The 19,248-nt window shown below is 44.2% G+C and overlaps 1 protein-coding gene across 1 annotated transcript; it reads right to left on the bottom strand.

Moving 5' to 3' along the window:
- Window positions 1–2,120: 2,120 nt before the first annotated feature.
- Window positions 2,121–14,954, bottom strand: LOC147978013 (NADP-dependent D-sorbitol-6-phosphate dehydrogenase-like). Its single transcript, XM_087516495.1, has 6 exons — window positions 14,747–14,954; window positions 10,614–10,708; window positions 5,681–5,798; window positions 5,442–5,574; window positions 2,594–2,813; window positions 2,121–2,440 (listed from the first exon to the last, which is right to left on the bottom strand). Exons 1-6 carry the CDS (start codon window positions 14,907–14,909, stop codon window positions 2,210–2,212), a joined length of 960 nt encoding a protein of 319 aa, XP_087372621.1. The 5' UTR covers window positions 14,910–14,954; the 3' UTR covers window positions 2,121–2,209.
- Window positions 14,955–19,248: the final 4,294 nt, after the last annotated feature.

Here is a 19,248-nt window from a genome sequence, read left to right as displayed (position 1 = left end):
ACCATGCCCCGTCGGTGTGAGGATGGCTCGGGCAACGGCAGCTCCAAATCGTGCCCTTCTTGGGAGTTGTCTCACGCTGATGGGGTTATCTGGTTCTGGTTACTGGGGGGCCCAGGTGGCCCGGTGCGGTTGGCACTCCTGCGTGTCTTGGTGGCGGGCAATCAGGGCAGGTGCGAGCTTGCGGTGGTTCGGCGACTCGGTTCTGGTTGTCAGGCTTCAGTAGGCGACGTAGGGAGGTGGCGGCTCCTTCCTCTCCGGAGTCTGGACATCCGCTGTCTGCAGCTAGGACCTCAGGCTCGCGCTTGGGTGGACCAGATCTGGGCCACATGCAGTTTTCTAAGACAGCCCTACCGGACTAGCTGTGGGGGTAGGAGTTGGTACAGTTTTGTACCTATGGGTACACCCAGACCCTATCCGATTATCTTACTAGTGGGTCACAAGTGTTATAAATCCTAGGCTAATGATTGTTTATATGTAAGCTCCGTGCCCCGCCCTGGTCCTTCTGCTGATAACCATTCACCAATCATAGAAACATCTGCATGGATGGCGCCTCCACCACAAATGGAACTAGTAACTGCCCACACCACCCTTCGATTTTGTGTTGATCTTCCCAATGGATACCTATCGGGCATGGATACGCATAGGGTATAGACATGTACATGGATATTTAACCGATGGGTAGAATATGGGTAGGATTTTACGCCCATAAGTAACATGAGATAAATACGGGATTATTATGCCCGCACCATATACCCTGCCCATTGTCATCCTTCCCTCGAAAACATGCGTCTTGGTGCAATTTTCTCTTTTATAGTTATTCAACCATGGTATTATAACTAATTTATCTCTACTATCTTATAAACCGGTGTTATTGTTGATGGTGGTGAGCTCACTCCCCCACTCCACCCCAATATTCATCGTACATCTATTACCCGGCAGACTCCTCCAACTTGAAGAGGAAAAAAAATCATATCACATCACTGGTGTAGTGACATTTGTACTAAAAGCACGATGATAATTATGAAATGGAGGAAGTATATACAACTAATCTAATATAAATGAATCATTTTGTGGTTCGTAGCAACGCACGGATGTTATATTAGTTATAGCAAAACGATTGCTCATGCATTTTTTGTATATTTTGGGATCTTCGTTTTTCCCTCGCACTCATGTAAATTTTTTGTAGGGAAACAACAAGACTTTGCTGTGTACCTTTTTCTATTAATTGGGTGCACGCAGATCCTAGACTAGTTTGATTTTCCCCAACAAGTGTTTTGTTTGTTTCCATACTCGTAAACCACACGCAACTGTCCGGATCAAGTGGTCTGAATGTGATTTGCCTTCCAATGCAACACCTCATCGGTATGCGGAGTAGTCCGGATGTCCGTTTTCTCACAAATTGGAGGCAAACCAATGGGGATTTGCGGGCATCTCGGCCGCTCCAGGTAAACGACACCCCAGACCTATCCGAAAACCTCTTCCATGCCCACGCCCTCTCCCATGCGAAGCGGCTGTCATGCATTCATGCACTCTAGAGCGCCAACGCTACATTCATGCCGGCTTAGAGAGACTGCAATCATTTAGACTAGGTTAAGAGAGCCTAGTCTGCTAAATGTTTTGTTGAAATATTTTAAAAATGTAATGATTTTGGTGCAGTTTAGATGAAAATCATTTGCTTTACATGAAAATTGTTCAGTTTGTTCAAATTCGGTTTGCAATATGCGGGCAAGATTGGATGGCTGGCTCCTGTACCACTGTCCGTAGACGCATAGTCCGCGGACAAATACCATGTCCATTTTAGGGGTTTGCATTGGAGATGCCCTTAGTCATATTACTTATTTGCCAAAGCATATGCTGTGAAAACTTACCTCTCCTAGGTGCAACTCTATAATTTGACAAGGCTAATTTGTTGAATGAAGCTCAACCAGATATTATCTGTTTTCAGGCAATGGAAGAGTTCAACCAAACACAGAGGATCAGGTTGTGTTGCCAATAATTTGCTAGGATCAACTTATTGAATAAAGTTCACCCACGTATACCTTTCCTAAAGATATTTGAGGAATGAATCGGAAATGACTCAGTACGAATAGAATGACAAACTGATTAATTATGGTCCAAATTCATCATCTGTAACTCAAGTTCATTTGAGCTAATGGTAAGCTCCAATATTATTAATTGCACTGTCCGGGGAGCAAATCATGCAGTGGAATCAAGCATAGATGTCGATGCCCCAGAACTTGGCCGGCTGGTTGCTGCGGTAGTTGCGGTCTAGGGCTTTGATCTTCTCCATGTCCTCGCTGGAGATGTCGAAGTTGAAGACCGCCAAGTTCTCCTCCAGCCTCTCTACCTTGGAGGTCTTGGGGATGACCACCGTATTCCTCTGGAGGCCCCACCGGAGGACCAGCTGCGCCGGCGTCTTGCCATATTTCTCGGCCAGGGACTGCAAGCATGGATACAACAAGCAGAGGTTGAGAAAGTATCACAAAACCATGCTTGAGGTAGTGCTTTTTTTTTCTAGACTAGATGCATGCTGGAATGGAATGTGAATCTGTGTAGAGCATGAAGCAATCATGCGACTATTTGTGACACTGACCTTGATGACATGGTCGTCGAGGCATGAGACAGAGCCGAACAACTCGGTGTTGGCAGTGGAGCCGCCCACAGGGGTATGTGCAGTGACGCGGATTCCATGCTTCTGGCAGAACTTCACAAGAGAGTCGCGCTGGAAGTAAGGGTGTGTCTCGATTTGGTTCACCGCAGGCTTTATCTTGGCGTAGGCCAAGCAGTCTCGGGTGAGGAGGATGCTGTAGTTGCTGCATGAATATTTCAATGGTTAGATTTGAGAAATAGAATTCCTCCGGCATCAGAGGTAGCCGTGAAATTTCAGATCGTCAAAGAAGTGAGGACAACGTAATGGAACTACGCAGATTAAGGGATTTATTACAGCTCGATTCTGGTTAGTCTGAGTATGCACGGCTCAAGGGAGTTAAGTTCAAAATTGGCACTTGGGAGTGCTACAACCAGAGTAGTCTAAATACTGACATTACTGTGGAGAGCGCTAAGTGTCTTTGCTTACTTGGGAGTGCTATAACCAGAGTAGTCTAAATCCTTGAATCGTACTCGGACAAAATTACCAAGGGAAAGTAGTGGCTGCACCCAGCTTCGGTGCACCCACACAATAAAACATAGCAAAAAAAATTCAAAAAATTCTGAAACTTTATGGAAATGATCATCAACAAATGTTATGAGGGCTTGCAAAGTTTGGTGGTCAAATAACATTCGAGAAGCTCTCTACAAAAAAGACAAAATTATAAAATCTTCTCAAACAGTGCACTTACATTTTGACTAATTTTCAGTGAATTTTTTCTTTTTTGTAGAGAGCTCCTCGAATATTATTTGATCACCAAATTTTGCAAGCCTCTCTAACATTTGTTGATGATCATTTCCACAAAGTTTCAGATTTTTTTCGAAATGTTTTGATATGTTTTCTTTCGTGAATGCACCATGGGTGCACCGAGAGTGGGTGTAGAGGAACCACTCTCAATTACCAATTATATTTGATTACTTGACTCCGTAAAGCATGTGGATCAATTGGTAGCTAACATAATCACTTATGAAAACATTTGATCAATATACATGCATAATTTTTTGCAACTATATACAAGCATAATTGATTCGAAACCCAAAGCTAACTAGCTAGGCAACGTATGCATGGGTGTTGGTCGGAACAAATCTAGCTAGGCAGTAGGCATGCCTTTTTCGATGGGATGCAAGATAGCTAGCCCATCAGGAAAGCTAGACTGTACGTATTACGTGTAATGACATCATTGCTTATGTCATTGATTGATTAACAAGCTTGACAAACCGATTTTAATAAGCCTCTAAAAATAGATAATTTTAGAATAATTTCATAGGAAAATTTGCGATTTGATATATAAATGAAACTCATTGTGTAGCTGTCAAACAATTAGCAATTTGATTTCTATTTGGTATCATAAAATATACAAGTGACACGAGATGAATGTTGTTAGCATGTTTGAATTGGATAGATCTATCAGTATGCATGGATGGAACTATATGAGAAAAGATGTATGGACAATAAGTAGAATAAAGATCCATAGAAGTATGCTTGGACCATCTAAGTTGGACGAGCGGTATGTAATTACTATGAGAGACAATGATGACTGATTTTCCCTTTAGGAAAATGAATGATGACGGATTTTGGAAGAACTTTGGCAATGGCCTTTATATTTTGTTCGCAGTATTTTGTTGGTAGCTTACCAAGCAGGCTGCTTGGTAATGGCCTGATTTTGGGGTTTGTATCAAGAGCAAGATGGCACAGCCAAACAAGATTCATCCGAGCGAATAGACAACCGTATAAGTCTATGCCTTGCATGACGGTGAGCCATGGACGACAATACATTTTGACTACTCATGTTACCTAATGAAATTAAATGTGGGATCCTAATACTATAATGTCGAGACTTCCCTGACAGATTTAGAAACACTCATAACATGGTAATACACTTAGTGTTACTTCCCTGATAAATAATTTATTTATGAGCTTCAGTATTTTCTTAGATTAAAAGTAATAAAACATAATCTCAATAAAGAAATTGACCCAATCCAAACGCTACCACCCTAGTGTAATTATTTCCATTGACGCACAATATTTCTTCCTTAGAATATTAGCAAAAGTGCTTTAAACGAAATATCAATGCCAAGTACACATTTGTATGATATATTTTGACTATTTTTTTGATATATTTATATCTGTGCCTAATGGTTTATGAACATCTAACCACCAATATTATATAAAAATTTGAAATAACTATGATGTAAAAAATCTAACTGCACAAACGCACGTGCCCACAACGCTAGTTGGAAAGTAAACTAGAGGAAAAATAGTATACTGTATAATTGTGCATTGGAAGCAGGAAGCCAAGAACAACTAACACAAATTTACATAGTATATAATCGACAGCATCAATTTATGAGAATTTAGGGGCACCCGGACTTGAAAGGTTCACAAAAAAAATATCTCACACTCTTTATTTAGAAAATATGGAGATAAACTCCGAGCAACAAGGCCAGCAACTAATTTGCATAGAAACGAGTAAACCAATAAATTGGAAGATTCAGAGGTACCAAATTATTCTAAACTTGCAGCAGCCAAGAGATATAGATCAAACAAATTTACTACTACTAGTAAGCAAACAGAACAACTGAACCAAACAATTTGCAATACTAAGTAAACTAAACTGTGTCCATGACCAGGATCAATGCGAAGAACATCAACTAACTGACCCAGGTGACGAAGCATAATATCTACATAGGTTAAATGAGTCAAGACCAAATGCCTCAATAATTCTAAACAAAATTCATCACAGTAAGAGCAGATCAAATAACCAATGGTAATATGTTGTACTTTACGTCTTTACCTAATTCCGATGCTACGAACCAGTCCCATGGAAACCAGATCTTCCATTGCATGCCAGGTTGTCTCCAAGGAGACAGTGGTATTGATATCAAGCACGCCATCATCACTAAGAGCACTGGCAGTGGTGCCAATTCCTATATACAGTTAAAATTAAAATACTCAATTCTGTTAGACGAAATGGAATGAAGTGTTCTTATTCATGTTACATAGGATTGCATAGGATAAATAAAAGTATCATACCAGTATGCTTTGTAGCTACAGGGAAGTGAATAAGGTAGAGATCTAGATAATCCAATCGCAGCTTCTTAAGGCTATCCTTGCAGGCTTCGACCACATGACAATGATCTGAGTTCCACAACTACAATGACAACAGACATGGAGCTTTGAATAACAGAATATATGTTGGAGAAAGAAGATTGCAACATCATTCGAGTATTGAGAGTGAAATGGGGTGTAAAGAAAAATACTTAGTACCATAACCCCATTGTTGGATATATTATCTACCCTAAACCTAGGTCAATAATTATAGCTACTAAGGTGTTGCAAAAGTGAGCCAGTTTGTCCAAATTGGGAAGGGGGAGGGGACAGGTGGGACCCCATGGTTACTATAAAGGATGTTTGAGTACCCGCCTCCTGGGGGCATCCTCAATCACCAGTGCGCTCTGTGCGGTCTGATCCGTGTCTGCCTCATGCTGCTGGCTCGCTGGCATGTTTTTGGTCGTCCGATCTTTCCGGGCATTTTTCACCGCACCGATTTCCTCGAGGGTATATGAGGCATAGCAATGGAGTGCGCGCGAGGCCGCCTCGTCTGTCGTGTGCCCCTCGCAGTGCGTCTTCATCTATTCGGCCATCCGATCTTCCGGGGAGCTTCACCCTGCGGTGATTTCCTCAAGGGTCCATGACGTGCACGCCGAGTGCGCGCCCAGGGCCGCCTCGTCCGTCACATGTTGCGGGAAGTGAGGGCCTTATCTGGCCGGCCTTATTTGCATCTGCTTGGATGCTGGATGTTCTCGGGGCTTGGTCGCTCCTACGTTGGTGGTGGTGGGGATATGAGGGGTTTGCTTGGCTGGCCGCATCTACTCAGATGGGGGATGTCGTTCAGAACTGGCCGGTCCTATTTGTCTCGATTTGATCTCTTCTTTGTTCGGCACTGCCTGGTCTACCATGATGGATGCTCCTAGATGTTGGAGAAGCGTTCGCTCGGCCTTTCTGACCACCCGGCTGCTGTGTCACCCTGGCTGGTCTTCTTTGTGGCTACCTGGTTGTTCGGTGTTGCTGGGTTGAGGGTCATTGCCCTCGCACTGTGTGTCTCGCCTCATGCGTTGGTGCGGATGGGTACATGAGGTGTTTTATTCACCGACCTTGTTTGTGTGTGCTCGGATGGTGGATTTTGTCAGGTAGTTGTGCTTCCCGGTATAACCTTTTCTGCTTGCATGCATTGGTGGGTGTGTTAGGTGCCGACCTGTCCGGTCTATTTGTCTCTCTTTGTTCCCTGTTCGGTGTTGTCGGGTCTAACGCGGGACTTGTGCGCGTCATGCAACCTAATAGTGTTTTTCGCCCCATATGCAATGTCCCATCGCTGCATTTGAGGTATGTGTCGTGTGCTGGTTCAGCACAATGCTTGTTTGTGTCTCGTGTGTAGTTCGACCCCGTGCATCCTTGTAGTGTGTCATTGTGTTTGCGGTGTGTGTTAAGTGGGTGCATCGTGTTTTGTCTCAGTGCAAAAACGCTTGTTTTTGTCCTATGTATAGTTCACCACCTTGCAATGAGTGACATGCGACTGGTCATGCACGTCTGTTTTGGGTCGGTTCATCATCGGACCAGTATCGCTTTTCATCATATCCTTCTCTCTCTGCCACAATTCGAGCATCGGTCATTTTTTCCCTGCTAATGGGCATGTGTGGACGTGTGTCTGAGCCTGTGTGGTGGGTTTAGTTATTGTGCTTGCATGCATGGTGTTGTGGCTCACAAGTCCTTTTTTGCTGCAGCCCGGTTTTCCTCTGATTTTCCTACTTTATGTCATTCACATGATGCCACACACGGCTGTCTACCCTTAGCCTCTCTTTGGAGCACATAATTCGTCGAACGTCATCATCGATGTTGCCCTTCTTGTGCATCCCCCTTGTGCGCTCCTTCATTCGGCATGCCGTTTGTTCTTCCCATTAGTTGAGGTTTGGATTTTATTTCCCACTTCCTTGTCACTAATATGCTTCTCTGGCTTATCATCATTTTCCTTTCTTCTTTGTCTTTGCAGGTGTTTGGGTTTCCTGCTTTGTTCTTTGGTCCTGACTGTTACTCTCCCTTGATACTCACACTCATATCTGTTTTTGCCTCCTACTCATGTTTGATCTATTTTTCTTAGTCATCATCCTCTTTTCTCGTTTTGTTTTCTGCAGATGCTTGGAGCCAAAGGCTTGTTGTTCAGTTCTACTCATGGTCTATTTCTGGTTCGGTCATTTGTTGTTCGAGGTAAGATGCTTTTTTGTTTCCGTTGCTCCTGCATTATTTTTGCTTTTTTCTAGCCATTTTTCCATTTTGTTTATGTTTTCATGTTTTGTTCTCAATGAGTGGAAGGTATTGCTGCTACATTTTAGCCTATATTTGAAGAAATGTTTACGTAGGTGTGTTGGCGTCCATAGCAGCTGGGATTATGACATCTATTTCGTGCTAGATAGTATCATACATTTGAAATCTGTATTTTGGCACACATTACAACTAGGATTTCAATATTCATCTCAGCTACGATCTTCTTCTAGAGTATGAACTATGGGCTCTTCCGTCGTTTGGATGTGACCTCGCCGGTGGGGCAGCCTTTGGCTACTTCCATTTCCATGACCACACTTCGAGCGAATGCTTGTGAGTCCTGAATGCGGGATATGGCCACAATTTTAAGGTTGGTGTGAGCACGGCATCCATTTCTTCCCAGGCGGCCATCATCATGCACCCAAAGTAGGAATGCACCAAGAGGGAGTTCTGGGAGAGGCCGATGGTTGTTTCCTCCTCACGACGTGTGCCCTCCTCAACCCACTCGAACTACTCCCAAGCCCTCTCCTAGAACTCCCTCTTGGTGCATTCCTTTTCGGTTTTGTCGGGGAAAGGTACGAGATGAGATTGTGGTCGCCGTGACATGGTCTGCGGGGGCGAGTTCTGTGGTGAGGATTTAGTTTGGTGTCTATTTGGCGCCGCCGTCGGCAAGCGATGGGGGGGGGGGGTTATATAGGTGTGAAGCAGAATGGGTTTATAATGACGCGGGTGGGAAGTGGGTATGCGACCCGGTAGCGCACATTAACTAGCAGCCATTCTGGTGGAATTATTGCTGCACCTCCTTCGTTTTTCTAGCTCCATGCTGACTGGCCTCATGAAACATCAAATGGAGCCGGATTTGGGGGAAATGGCCTAGGAGGCCCGCATACCGCATTGGTTGTTTGCTCACAGAATTGTGTTTTGCTATCTAACTTTCTATACGGATGCCAATTAGGTGGTGAATAACACAAATAGGAATGAATAAGTAAAGAAGTGCAAAAAGGCACACTTGCACTCCTCGTCTTGGGAAGAAACGAGACAAATCACCTACACCTCGCCTCAGGATGCGAGGAGCCGAGACAAGATCATTACCCAATATTATGCCACAAAATTGCATTCAGACGGTAGTTAGAAATGTATGCATGATCGATTTCATTTGATTTTACCGCCAACTAAGCACAAACCAAACAAGTGGACGGTCCTCACTTCGATCGTCAGTTATGGGTAGGCTTCGGGAGAGGCTAAGTTTGATTATGGGTGGACCGTTTGGTTTAGAACGGTTTGATTAAAATGTTGCCAGGCGGCGATCTTCACCGAGGTGAAGCACATGTGTCTAGGTGTTTGTGTTTTATGGTGATGCACATTGTAATTCAATTTATATATGTTGTGGTCAATGTTGTGTTTAACCTGATCTTTATCATTACGGTCGCCTGCATGAAGTTGCTCATCGGCAATAATACTCTAGCTAGTTGCTCCCAGGATAAACCCGTTGTACAGGTCGGTGCCCTCCAAGAAGCATCGGGAAGGTCAGGGAACGTTGGGCGCTTCCACAAGGACGCGGGTCCTACCCACTTTTTGCAACATGATTTTCGCACATGAGATGAAGTTACTTCCGGACTCCAATCCTTTTTACATTTATTTTGTTTCCTATGCAAGAGGCGGTGTCTTCTCAATCCATAAATGGAAAGGAAGACGCTCTTCAAGTGCAATAACTTAATGTTTCTCGACAGGTGTTGGTGTCGGAGGTCATTACCGGAACAGATGTTATGCTGAGCATTCAGTTGCACTCACTTGCCTACTCACATGAGGAGGCATGTCAAGCACATGATGTCAGACCTGCAAAATGGAGTCAAGTATCTCCAGGAGAGAACCTTCTGGACGACCTCCGGAGGTTTTTTGAAGAACAATGAGAATTTGCAACCCGGATCTTGTAGCTCTGTGATCATCTCAGTATGACCACCGGTTGCAGCTGGAAGGTGTAGCTCCTGGTGGGAGACTCGCCGTTGACCAAGGGTGGTCCGGCTTCATGGTGGCTCAGCAATTGAAGATCGGGTACTTCCTGACCTTTAAGGTTCTAGCTAAGGATAATTTCAAGGTCATCGTGCTCAACCTTTATTGCATGGAGTTCATGGCAAAGTGAAGCTAGCACGAACAAGCGCTTGCCATGATCCAAACATAGTCATCCATATTTGTTAGGTTCCCATGATAAGCTACTATGCCTATAACTATATGCGTATGCTTATGGTTGTACCATTGTAATAACTATACATACATGTTGATGTAGTTATGGGTAAGTTTGCTAATGTCATTATGCATATGCTTGTTAGTGTAGTCGTAGTTGTGGTTATTCATAATCATACAGGGAACAAGGCACGCTTTGTGGACCATTCATAAAATATGTTGTTCATATGTTTCTTAGCTTCTTGGCTGCAGTTAGACCTTAGTTGCTAGACCAGCCATACAGTTTCAGTTTTTCTTAGTTTTGAATACCACATCCATGGATGTCTTAAAACCCTATGTTATTTTGTCGTTCTCGGTACAAAACCTCATCTAGTCAGCTTATAGGACACAATTGTTAACAGAGAATACTTTCTTATTGCAATATCCTTTCCTGCAATCATGCTTCAAGAAATCAATAATTAAAAATAACCTTGGTTGTGATGAATAGGTCCTCCCTCTTGATAAGCCCAATTTCAAATGCCTCCGCAAGTGCATCCCCAACTTCAGCCTCGTTTTGATATTTAGCTGCAGCATCAGGCAACAAACCCTGTTAGTACATCTGTTGGGGTACATCCCATGGGTTTCACCCAAAGATCGATCACATAATAAAATCAATATGCTTTTAGCCAAGGGGATTATATAACATAAAACTATCAGTATTGTTGGCTAGGGTTTCAAAAACCTACCTATTTTTGAAAATTTGTTGATAACTACCAAAAAAAATTGTTTTTTCATTTAAAAAACTATCATGTTGCATCGGTTACTGGTTGAACTGAATTTAACCTTGATTATGACAGGCATGGCCCACGGTCAGGACGGCATAAAATCAAACCCTATTAGTAGATTGAACCATTATGGCAGGGGAACCCAAATAGATAGGGCAAAGAAAACATGGCACAGAAAGTCAACCCCAATCCTTACCCGCGCCCCACTGGCCGCTGCTACTACCGCCTCACACCCGCCGTCGTGCTCGGCCTCGCTCGCCGGTGCCAGCCAGCCGGCGAGCCACCCGAGCTCAGCGCCGCCCCGGTTCTCCTCCCTCTCCTCTCTTTCCGTCACACAGCCGCCCGGCGCAAGTCTCGCGCGTACGAGCTGATAGCAGGATCAATTCGGAGCGGGGAAGAGACCGAGCTAACCGGCAGCGAGATCGGGCAAGGTTTGGATGAAAAGGGACCAAGGGCAATTTGTCCGTTGAATTGATAAGTTGTGCGTGTGTCGTAGTAGTTGACTAGTGGGCCACCTGACTGGCTGGCTGTAGCCGAAGCTAAAACGTGTTGTTTGATCTCGTCTGATCCAGCAACGCGGGCGCGGCCGGCGGAGGACGAAGCCGGTCGACCGGACGAGATGGCTTATATACCAATAATTAAAAAAAATATACGGCGTGAAGCAGTCCGTTGTGGAGGAGAAGAGCGGCTAGGTGAGAGACGGAGATTATTTGTGTCGGTGCTATACTGCATCTTGATGGCTATATTGTGAATCTGACTTGGCCTACATATAATGCAGAGAATGATGACTTGATGAGTCTCTCCTGCGGGGGCAACGTACGGGCGTGGGAGCCTGTTGTTCATTGCCAGCCATGTGCTGTGCTGTGTACGATCGCCGCAGCGGTACAGGTTGCAATTTGCAAGCACTCTCGGAGGCGTGCGTGTATAGTGTCTGCGGACATAGTAATTGCTGCTCCTCGTCGAGGTCTCGGGAGTGCGCTCTGGCTGGCACCCTCTTGAAGAATGCCAGTCTGCATCGGGCTCCTCCGGGACTGCAAGCTCTGACCGGCCATGCATGGTTGTCGTGGGAAATGCCGGTCATGTAATCCTGGAGGAGCAGCAGCTGTACGGCGAGGAAGAGCATCAACCGTGGTGGACTGGTGGTCGATAACATAACATTGGAAGAAATTGCTCATGTGTCACGGTTAGCAGACTCGGCACGGCCGTCACCACAGTGCGACCATGCTCGCCGCACGCGCATGATTCTGCACGTTGCGCGGCCGCTCTGCGGCCTCCGCCTGGTGCCTCAAATTCGTGGGCGCCGCCATGTCACGCTGCCCGGGGCCGCTCTGCAGGCCCTTGTACTCTGTCGGCGTTCACCCAAACACCTCGGGGCATACCCTGGAACTCGCCCAGCCGTTAGTCCGAGCCCCCAAGCCGATCGTTGCAAGGGGCCTCGCGCAGGCGAATCGCCATAGGATGGGCACAAGTCAAGCAAGGCCAGCAGCATGTAGTAAGTGACAGAAACGAGTGATCCTGGTCGGGATTGTGCATACAAAGAGGTCTATGGTCGTTCTAGGGTTGAAAATGACCGGGGTTAGCAAGTATAGTGTACGAATTTAAGGGGTTGTAAGGTTGAGGTTCGATTTAGACGGGCTCTATGAGTTCATGGTTTAAAATTGATTTCACTCAACTAAAGTCTCGTGACACATTCTATATATTGAGTACCTAAGAAGTTCATCTCCACTATCTTATTTATATTACCTAGTCAATGTGTACTTGCAATGCACGTTAATTTGAAAGTATATTAAATGCATGCGGATATTAAGTAGGATATTATTTGCGTGTTATTATGTGATTAGTATTATATTTGGCATGAAATTAACTGCACGCTAAACATGTTGAGCGCTCGACATTGAAGCAGTCTAGGTCATTGGATTGACATGATTTGATGGTCGAGATTAATTGAATCTACCTCTTTGGGTCTTTTTATATTGGTATAGATATGCAGTCTATCCACATCATCATAAATGCCCCACACATAACCTCTCATTTAATTGCACATGCAAGTTATCCACATCATCAAGCTAATTCATCCAATAAATGCTTCACTTTCCGCTTCCCACCACATGCATGCCATCCGCATCATCAACCAACATGCAACTATTCAAGTTTCCATTTTTCTCTTTCGACCACACGTGAGCCCTTTATGTCATGAAGCGCATGAAAGCCTTTCACATAATTCTTTTCTATTTCATTTTTCAATAATAAATAATTGGATTTAAATGTCACAAGACAGTATAACATGCATCCACCTTCCATTTACCTCTAGGTTGAATGGGGTGCGGTATTATTCTCATATATTCTAATTTTAATTTTGATACGTTCATTGCTAAAATTTCTGCTACAACGCGCGGGGCGCTATCTAGTACGGTAAGCAATCCAAACTATTTGAAAAAAAAACTCTACTATAATACAGAATGGGGGCGGATCACGAGGGAATTGAGCGCTCAGGCAGCGGCGGAGCTAGGATGGGGTGACTGGGTGCCAATGGAAAAATACGATAACTCTTGTAGTGGTACAAAAATCTGTATTTTCTTCAATCTATACTGCTACAAAAAAATTTCTTCACAGAATATCACAAATCTGGGGGGCAGTGGCCCCTGCAACCATACACATAGCTCCGCCAGTGCGCTCAGGATATCGAGCTACCTCGCGCTCAAACTCTAAAGTGCATTTTCGCACAAACCGTACAAATACAATCCAAACCCATGCGGGAGAGGATTTTCTATCATGCGCGGACATTCCCTGCATGCATTCACCATTTTGTTATGGTTGTGGTGGGATTGCTGACATCATCTGTAGTATTTTCTCTCTCATCCAACCAGACTCGCATGTTATTTCCAACTCATTGACTTTCATTCAAATAAATACTTGTACATGCCAAATATATATTTTCAAATAAAAGTTTGGTTTACATTTTATTTGTGAAATTGTGTTTTTTTCTGACAAGATCGTTAAAACAAGACCAATGTTGAATATATATTTATAAATTAATATTTTGACAACTAAATCACCACAGTTCAAACTTATTTCATCCAAATTCAGTAATTTCATGAAAAAGCAATAATGTTTCACCTTGTTTCATAAAAAAAACATATTGTTCCACTACAAGTCACCGGTTTCATCATGCTTCTTTCTCTACATCTCGCAGAGTAACCATGCATGTTGAAAAAAATCATATTGCTTCACCGCATTTCATCACGTTTCATAATTTAAATTTGAAACTTGTTTAAATATATTACAAAGTGATCTCAACTGAAAGTCCTCGCCATCATAAACACAAATATGTGAAACGGTTCATAAATTAAACTTTTGGTTGAAAAGATATGAGTAGATTTAAACGTAAGAATAAGATTGAAACGTATAGGATGGTGAACAGCGCGTTTGTATGTGGTGACAAAAAACAGACTATGAATAGTACTCATGCATGGCTCCAAATCTCAGAACTACACAGCTAGTGTTTTCCAGTTTGGATTATTCCAACATCACCTCAGGCTCAGGGCGAAATCTCCGTAAAGATGGCACTGTCAATCAAGAGCTAGTGCTCCTGAATAAAAGTAATAGATAGTGTACATAAATTCTTTGATACTTGCAAGTCTACTGCTTGAAGCCACCTAAACTAGACATCACGAACTCGCCATTTTGCTTTTCCCACTTGAGACTCCACAGCGACATACACAAGCAGGCTCTAGATGAGACTCAACGGTGGAAGACGGCTCATGGAGATTCAGTGCAATTCCATTGGGTCCAGGTGGGTGCAGAGGGTGGAGAGGGGAGAGGGAGGGCGGACGCGTACCGGCGCAGTCGAAGTGGCGGTAGCCGGCGCGGATGGCGGAGTGGATGAGGCCGCCGATGGCGGGGGCGTCCATCCGCCAGACGCCTAGCCCCACTGCCGGCATCTCGTGCCCGCTGCTCAGCTTCAGCGCCTTCGCCGCCGTCCCTTGCTCCCTCGCCGGCATATTGTCGGAGTCGGAGCTATGAAGTCGACGAACGGCAGTGCACTCTAGTCGGCACCGTCTTGAAGAATGACGGTCTGCTGCTCCTCCTGAATTATAGTACGACCGATGTTTCCCACGACAACCATTCAGGGCCAGACAGCATCTGACCAAGGCCAGCATGGGACCCAGGTACTGTATAACGTAGTAACTAGTATAATTTTACCGCCTGTACTGTTCTTCGTGTTTGTGTGACTCGCAAAGAAACAAATGCCCGGTCCCAGCATGGGAAATTCACATGCGCACGGATCGAGCGGCGGAGACACGCAACGTGCGCATATTGAATTGCGTCAGTGGTCTTCTTAAACACAGTACAGACACTTATACATACACACGTACACTCGTTACTATTAATGCATGGATGTACAATCTGTCTCTATTAAGCTGACACATCATTTTGAGATTGATAAAGGTCGTCACAGACACCTTCGCAGTCAACGGAACGTCTCCTCTCACAAGTGGCGGACCTAGAATTGCTAGCTTGGGGGTGCCACAATTCAAAGTTTATACAAAATATCGTCATAATCTCAAGAAATAGTATGGAAATTGCAACAACTTGATGAATATTTAGTGTTAAGTATATATATAGTAAATTTGTTTTACAACTTTGGAGGCGGTGTCAGGGCACCCACACTAGATCCACCATTGCCACCCACTAAACGTGTATTATCAGAAGGCTTGGAATAAATTTAGAAAAATGAGAGCGCCAGCGTCAATTTTAGAACATTAATTCTGGTGGGCCGAGAATTCCATATTGAACACGGCTAGGGTTTTAACTTACTGTATACAACTTGTAGTTGTATCGATTCTTGCGATATATAAAGATGAGCTCTTTTACAGTACCCCTAAATGAATATGAGCCCTTCATTTCTCTTGATCCAAGCATAGATGACTGTTGGTACTCCAATATGTGTATGAGAGAGTACCAACAAAAAAAAGCAGGGAGTACCGCGTGCTTGGGGGTAAAAAGGTAAACTGATTCCAAGTAAAAAAAAACAGTGCATCACACAAGAACCCTAATTCTAATCCTAAAAAAGCCTAATTCTTCAATAGGATAGCCGCCGCCGAATGATCTGGCCGATTACAAGAGACAGACGGCCATAGGGCCACGGACTTGCTGGAACGGCATCTGCTGGGAATGGTCACCGACCAGGGCTGGGGGGCGCCGCCGCAACACACGAGCGCGTTTGCTTTCTCGCGAAATTGGAAACTCGACCGCACTGGAGCAGGATGACTAGGGCGAGGCGGGATCATCAGGCTGGCCGGAGATCTATCACGTCGGCACTGCAGTTGTACAAATGTAAAGTTGATCTGACCGACTGGGTTCAATATGGATTATGGAAGGGCGGTGAGCGGCTGCTTTGATTGGACTCTGTCGGGCTGCTGACGAACTTCTTGCGAGCCTGATGTATCTTGCGTGTATTCCACAACAATACTTATATTTTGTGTTTTAATTTCTTTTGTACATGTTACAAAATTTGTGTGGTTTTCAAGAACTTGTAGCCAAATTCTGTTTGATCGATATAACTTCCAGCGCAAAGAAAACATATCCATCCATTGACTGATACAAGTTTTCTATCATTCCTAACTTCTATCCACTCGCTCTTGATCGGTGCCTGTGAAAAAGAGCAGATGTCAGGCAGCAACGGCGTGGTCATCATGGAGACGTAATTGCTATAATGTGATGGCGGCTGCGTTGGTGATAGGACAGATGATCTGATTAGAAATCAGAAACTGACCTAATTAAGAGGAGAAAATATTGAACTACCCTTCTAAGTGGAGGGTCGGATTTAAGTTGTACTCCATCTCTACTTGAGGGAGCACCAAGGTACCCTAAAAAAGAGCATAAAGATACCTAACCCACCCCTTGGAGGTGTGCGATTCCCTCAAACCCTTCTAAACCAAATTCTTATACACACAATAATTACAAGAGACCAGTAATTGACATAGGATTAGGCACAAGGTTAGTTTCCATGATATGTGTCTAACGCAATATTGTTAATTTGAAGCAAAAGGTTAGGCGGTAAACTGGAATGGCCTTAATCTCGGTTGCATGGCCTTAATCTCTATTGGAGGCGAGGCCCATCGTCCCGTATTTACGCCCTGGCCATCCAACGCCGCCACCCTTCACCACGTCGGCGGCCGCCCCTCACTTCGACGTCGTAAGCCGCCTCGCCGCCCCGGATCCATTCGATCTGGAGTGCCCATAAGCCACCTCCGCCATGCTCCACTCCTCGCATGGCCATACACCGTCTGGACACGCACGCGGCCAGTGCCGGTCCACTCCACGCAGCGGTCGCTGCGGCCTTAACGCCACCGCGGTCCCCCAGGCTGACCTACCCCTCATGTGGACGCCATGATCTGGACATTCTGGTCGCCTTAGCAGCTCGATACCACCCATGATTCAGGTAATTAGGTTTGTCCACGTACGTAGGCTACTAGATAGTCATTGAATCGGTACCAGTTGATGTTTTTTCGTTTATTTTGTAGATGATGCAACTCCATATATTTTGCTTTATGCATGACTTCTCTACAAGCGTATTTGGGGAGTATATTTATCAGTTTGATTACTGGATGTGATCGGGAGGTGTGCTCAGTTTTTTATTTTTGTATATTCAGATTTGATCTGAATCGCATCATATGTTGCATTCGCCTAATTATTACTTGACCGTGGAAGGGGAGTACGGTTGTGGAATTAGTGGCATCTCCTGGATGATGCACTATGAAACAACAATGTTACACTGGCATGGAACTTTTGGTAGCAGCTGGCTAGTAGATCGGTTGAGCTGATTTCAATGGATTGTGCTTAGATTTTTGAATTTGTCCTTTAGCATCTTGAGGAGGAGGTATGGACCCTCCCATGGTTATTTTCCTGGATATTTATACCCCAACATGATGCATCATACATTATTAGGCCTTCAACATGACGGTAAATATATGACTGCTAACCAGAATAAACAAAAATATTTTTTAAGATTACACGTGCAACAACTATGCGGGCCTCCGGTAGAAAGCATGGTATCCCTGAATGAGTGTTATTGGAGACATCCCTCAGCTTCGGTCGGAGGGGAATGATATTTTATCCGCATCGTTCACTGAAAAAGAGGTTCCCAAATGCAATATCACAAATGAAATCGAACAAAGCACCGGAACCAGATGGGTTTCCTACGGAATTCTATACTAAATGTTGGCATATTATCAAGGACGATCTTAGGACTATGTTTCATGACTTTTTTAATGGTCACTTAGAACTATTTCACCTGAACTTTGGCATGATCACGTTGTTGCCAAAGAAAGAAGAGGCAATTCGGATCGAACAGTTCAGGCCAATATGTCTTCTCAATGTGAGTTTCAAAATATTCACGAAAGTGGGTACAAATAGATTGACAAGGATTTTCCCATTCGGTGGTGCAACCGAGTCAGACAGCCTTCATGCCTGGGAGGCACATCCTAGAAGGGGTGGTCTTCCTGCATCAAACGTTGCATGAAATTCATTTGAAGAAACTAGATGGGGTTATTTTCAAAGTGAATTTCGAGAAGGCATGCGATAAAGTTAGGTGGTCTTTTCTTCAGCAGGCAATGCACATGAAAGGTTTTAATGAGGCATGGAGGAACCAAGTGGGTTCTCTAGTCCAAAAAGGTAGTGTTGAAATCAAGGTCAATGATGATATGGGTCACTATTTTCAGACTCATAAGGGATTGAGACAAGCGGATTTGATGTCTCCTCTCTTATTTAATATAGTGGTGGATATGTTGACCGTTCTTATCGGCAGGGCCAAGGAAAACGGCCAAGTTGATGGGCTTGTCCCTCATCTGGTCGATGGGGGAGTGTCCATTTTACAGTACGCTGACGACACTATTTTTTTCATGGAACATGACGTTGCAAAAGCTAGGAATATGAAACTAATATTATGTCTCTTAGAACAATTGTCTGGATTAAAAATCAACTTTCACAAGAGAGAGTTGTTGTGATTTGGTAAGGCCAAAGGGGAGCAAGACACATATAGACAATTGTTTGGGTGTGAATTGGGTTCTTTACCATTCAGTTATTTGGGTATACCGATTCATCACTGCAAGCTCTCTAATAAAGAATGGAAATGCATCGAGGATAGAATTGAAAAAAAAGCTTAGCTGCTGGAAGAGCAAGCTAATGTCGTATGGAGGTCGGCTAGTGGTCATCAACTCAGTACTAAGTAGTATGCCGATGTTCCTGCTATCTTTTTTCGAGGTGCCGAAGGGGGTGCAGAAGAGACTAGATTTCTTTCGATCCCGTTTCTTCTGGCAGTCAGATGATACTAAGAAG

The sequence above is a fragment of the Triticum urartu genome, chromosome 3A (genome assembly GCF_056163025.1).
Source record: "Triticum urartu cultivar PI428250 chromosome 3A, HENAU_Tu73, whole genome shotgun sequence".
NCBI lineage: Eukaryota > Viridiplantae > Streptophyta > Magnoliopsida > Poales > Poaceae > Triticum > Triticum urartu.
This window is presented reverse-complemented; position numbering and strand designations above follow the sequence as displayed.

Excerpts from the sequence above, each read along its gene's own strand:
- LOC147978013 (XM_087516495.1), bottom strand. The coding sequence starts at position 14,909 with ATGCCGGCGAGGGAGCAAGGGACGGCGGCGAAGGCGCTGAAGCTGAGC. Across the intron at positions 10,709-14,746 it reads CCGCCACTTCGACTGCGCCG|CTAAATATCAAAACGAGGCT; the intron begins GTACGCGTCCGC and ends CTGATGCTGCAG. Across the intron at positions 2,814-5,441 it reads GTTCGTAGCATCGGAATTAG|CAACTACAGCATCCTCCTCA; the intron begins GTAAAGACGTAA and ends ATATTCATGCAG.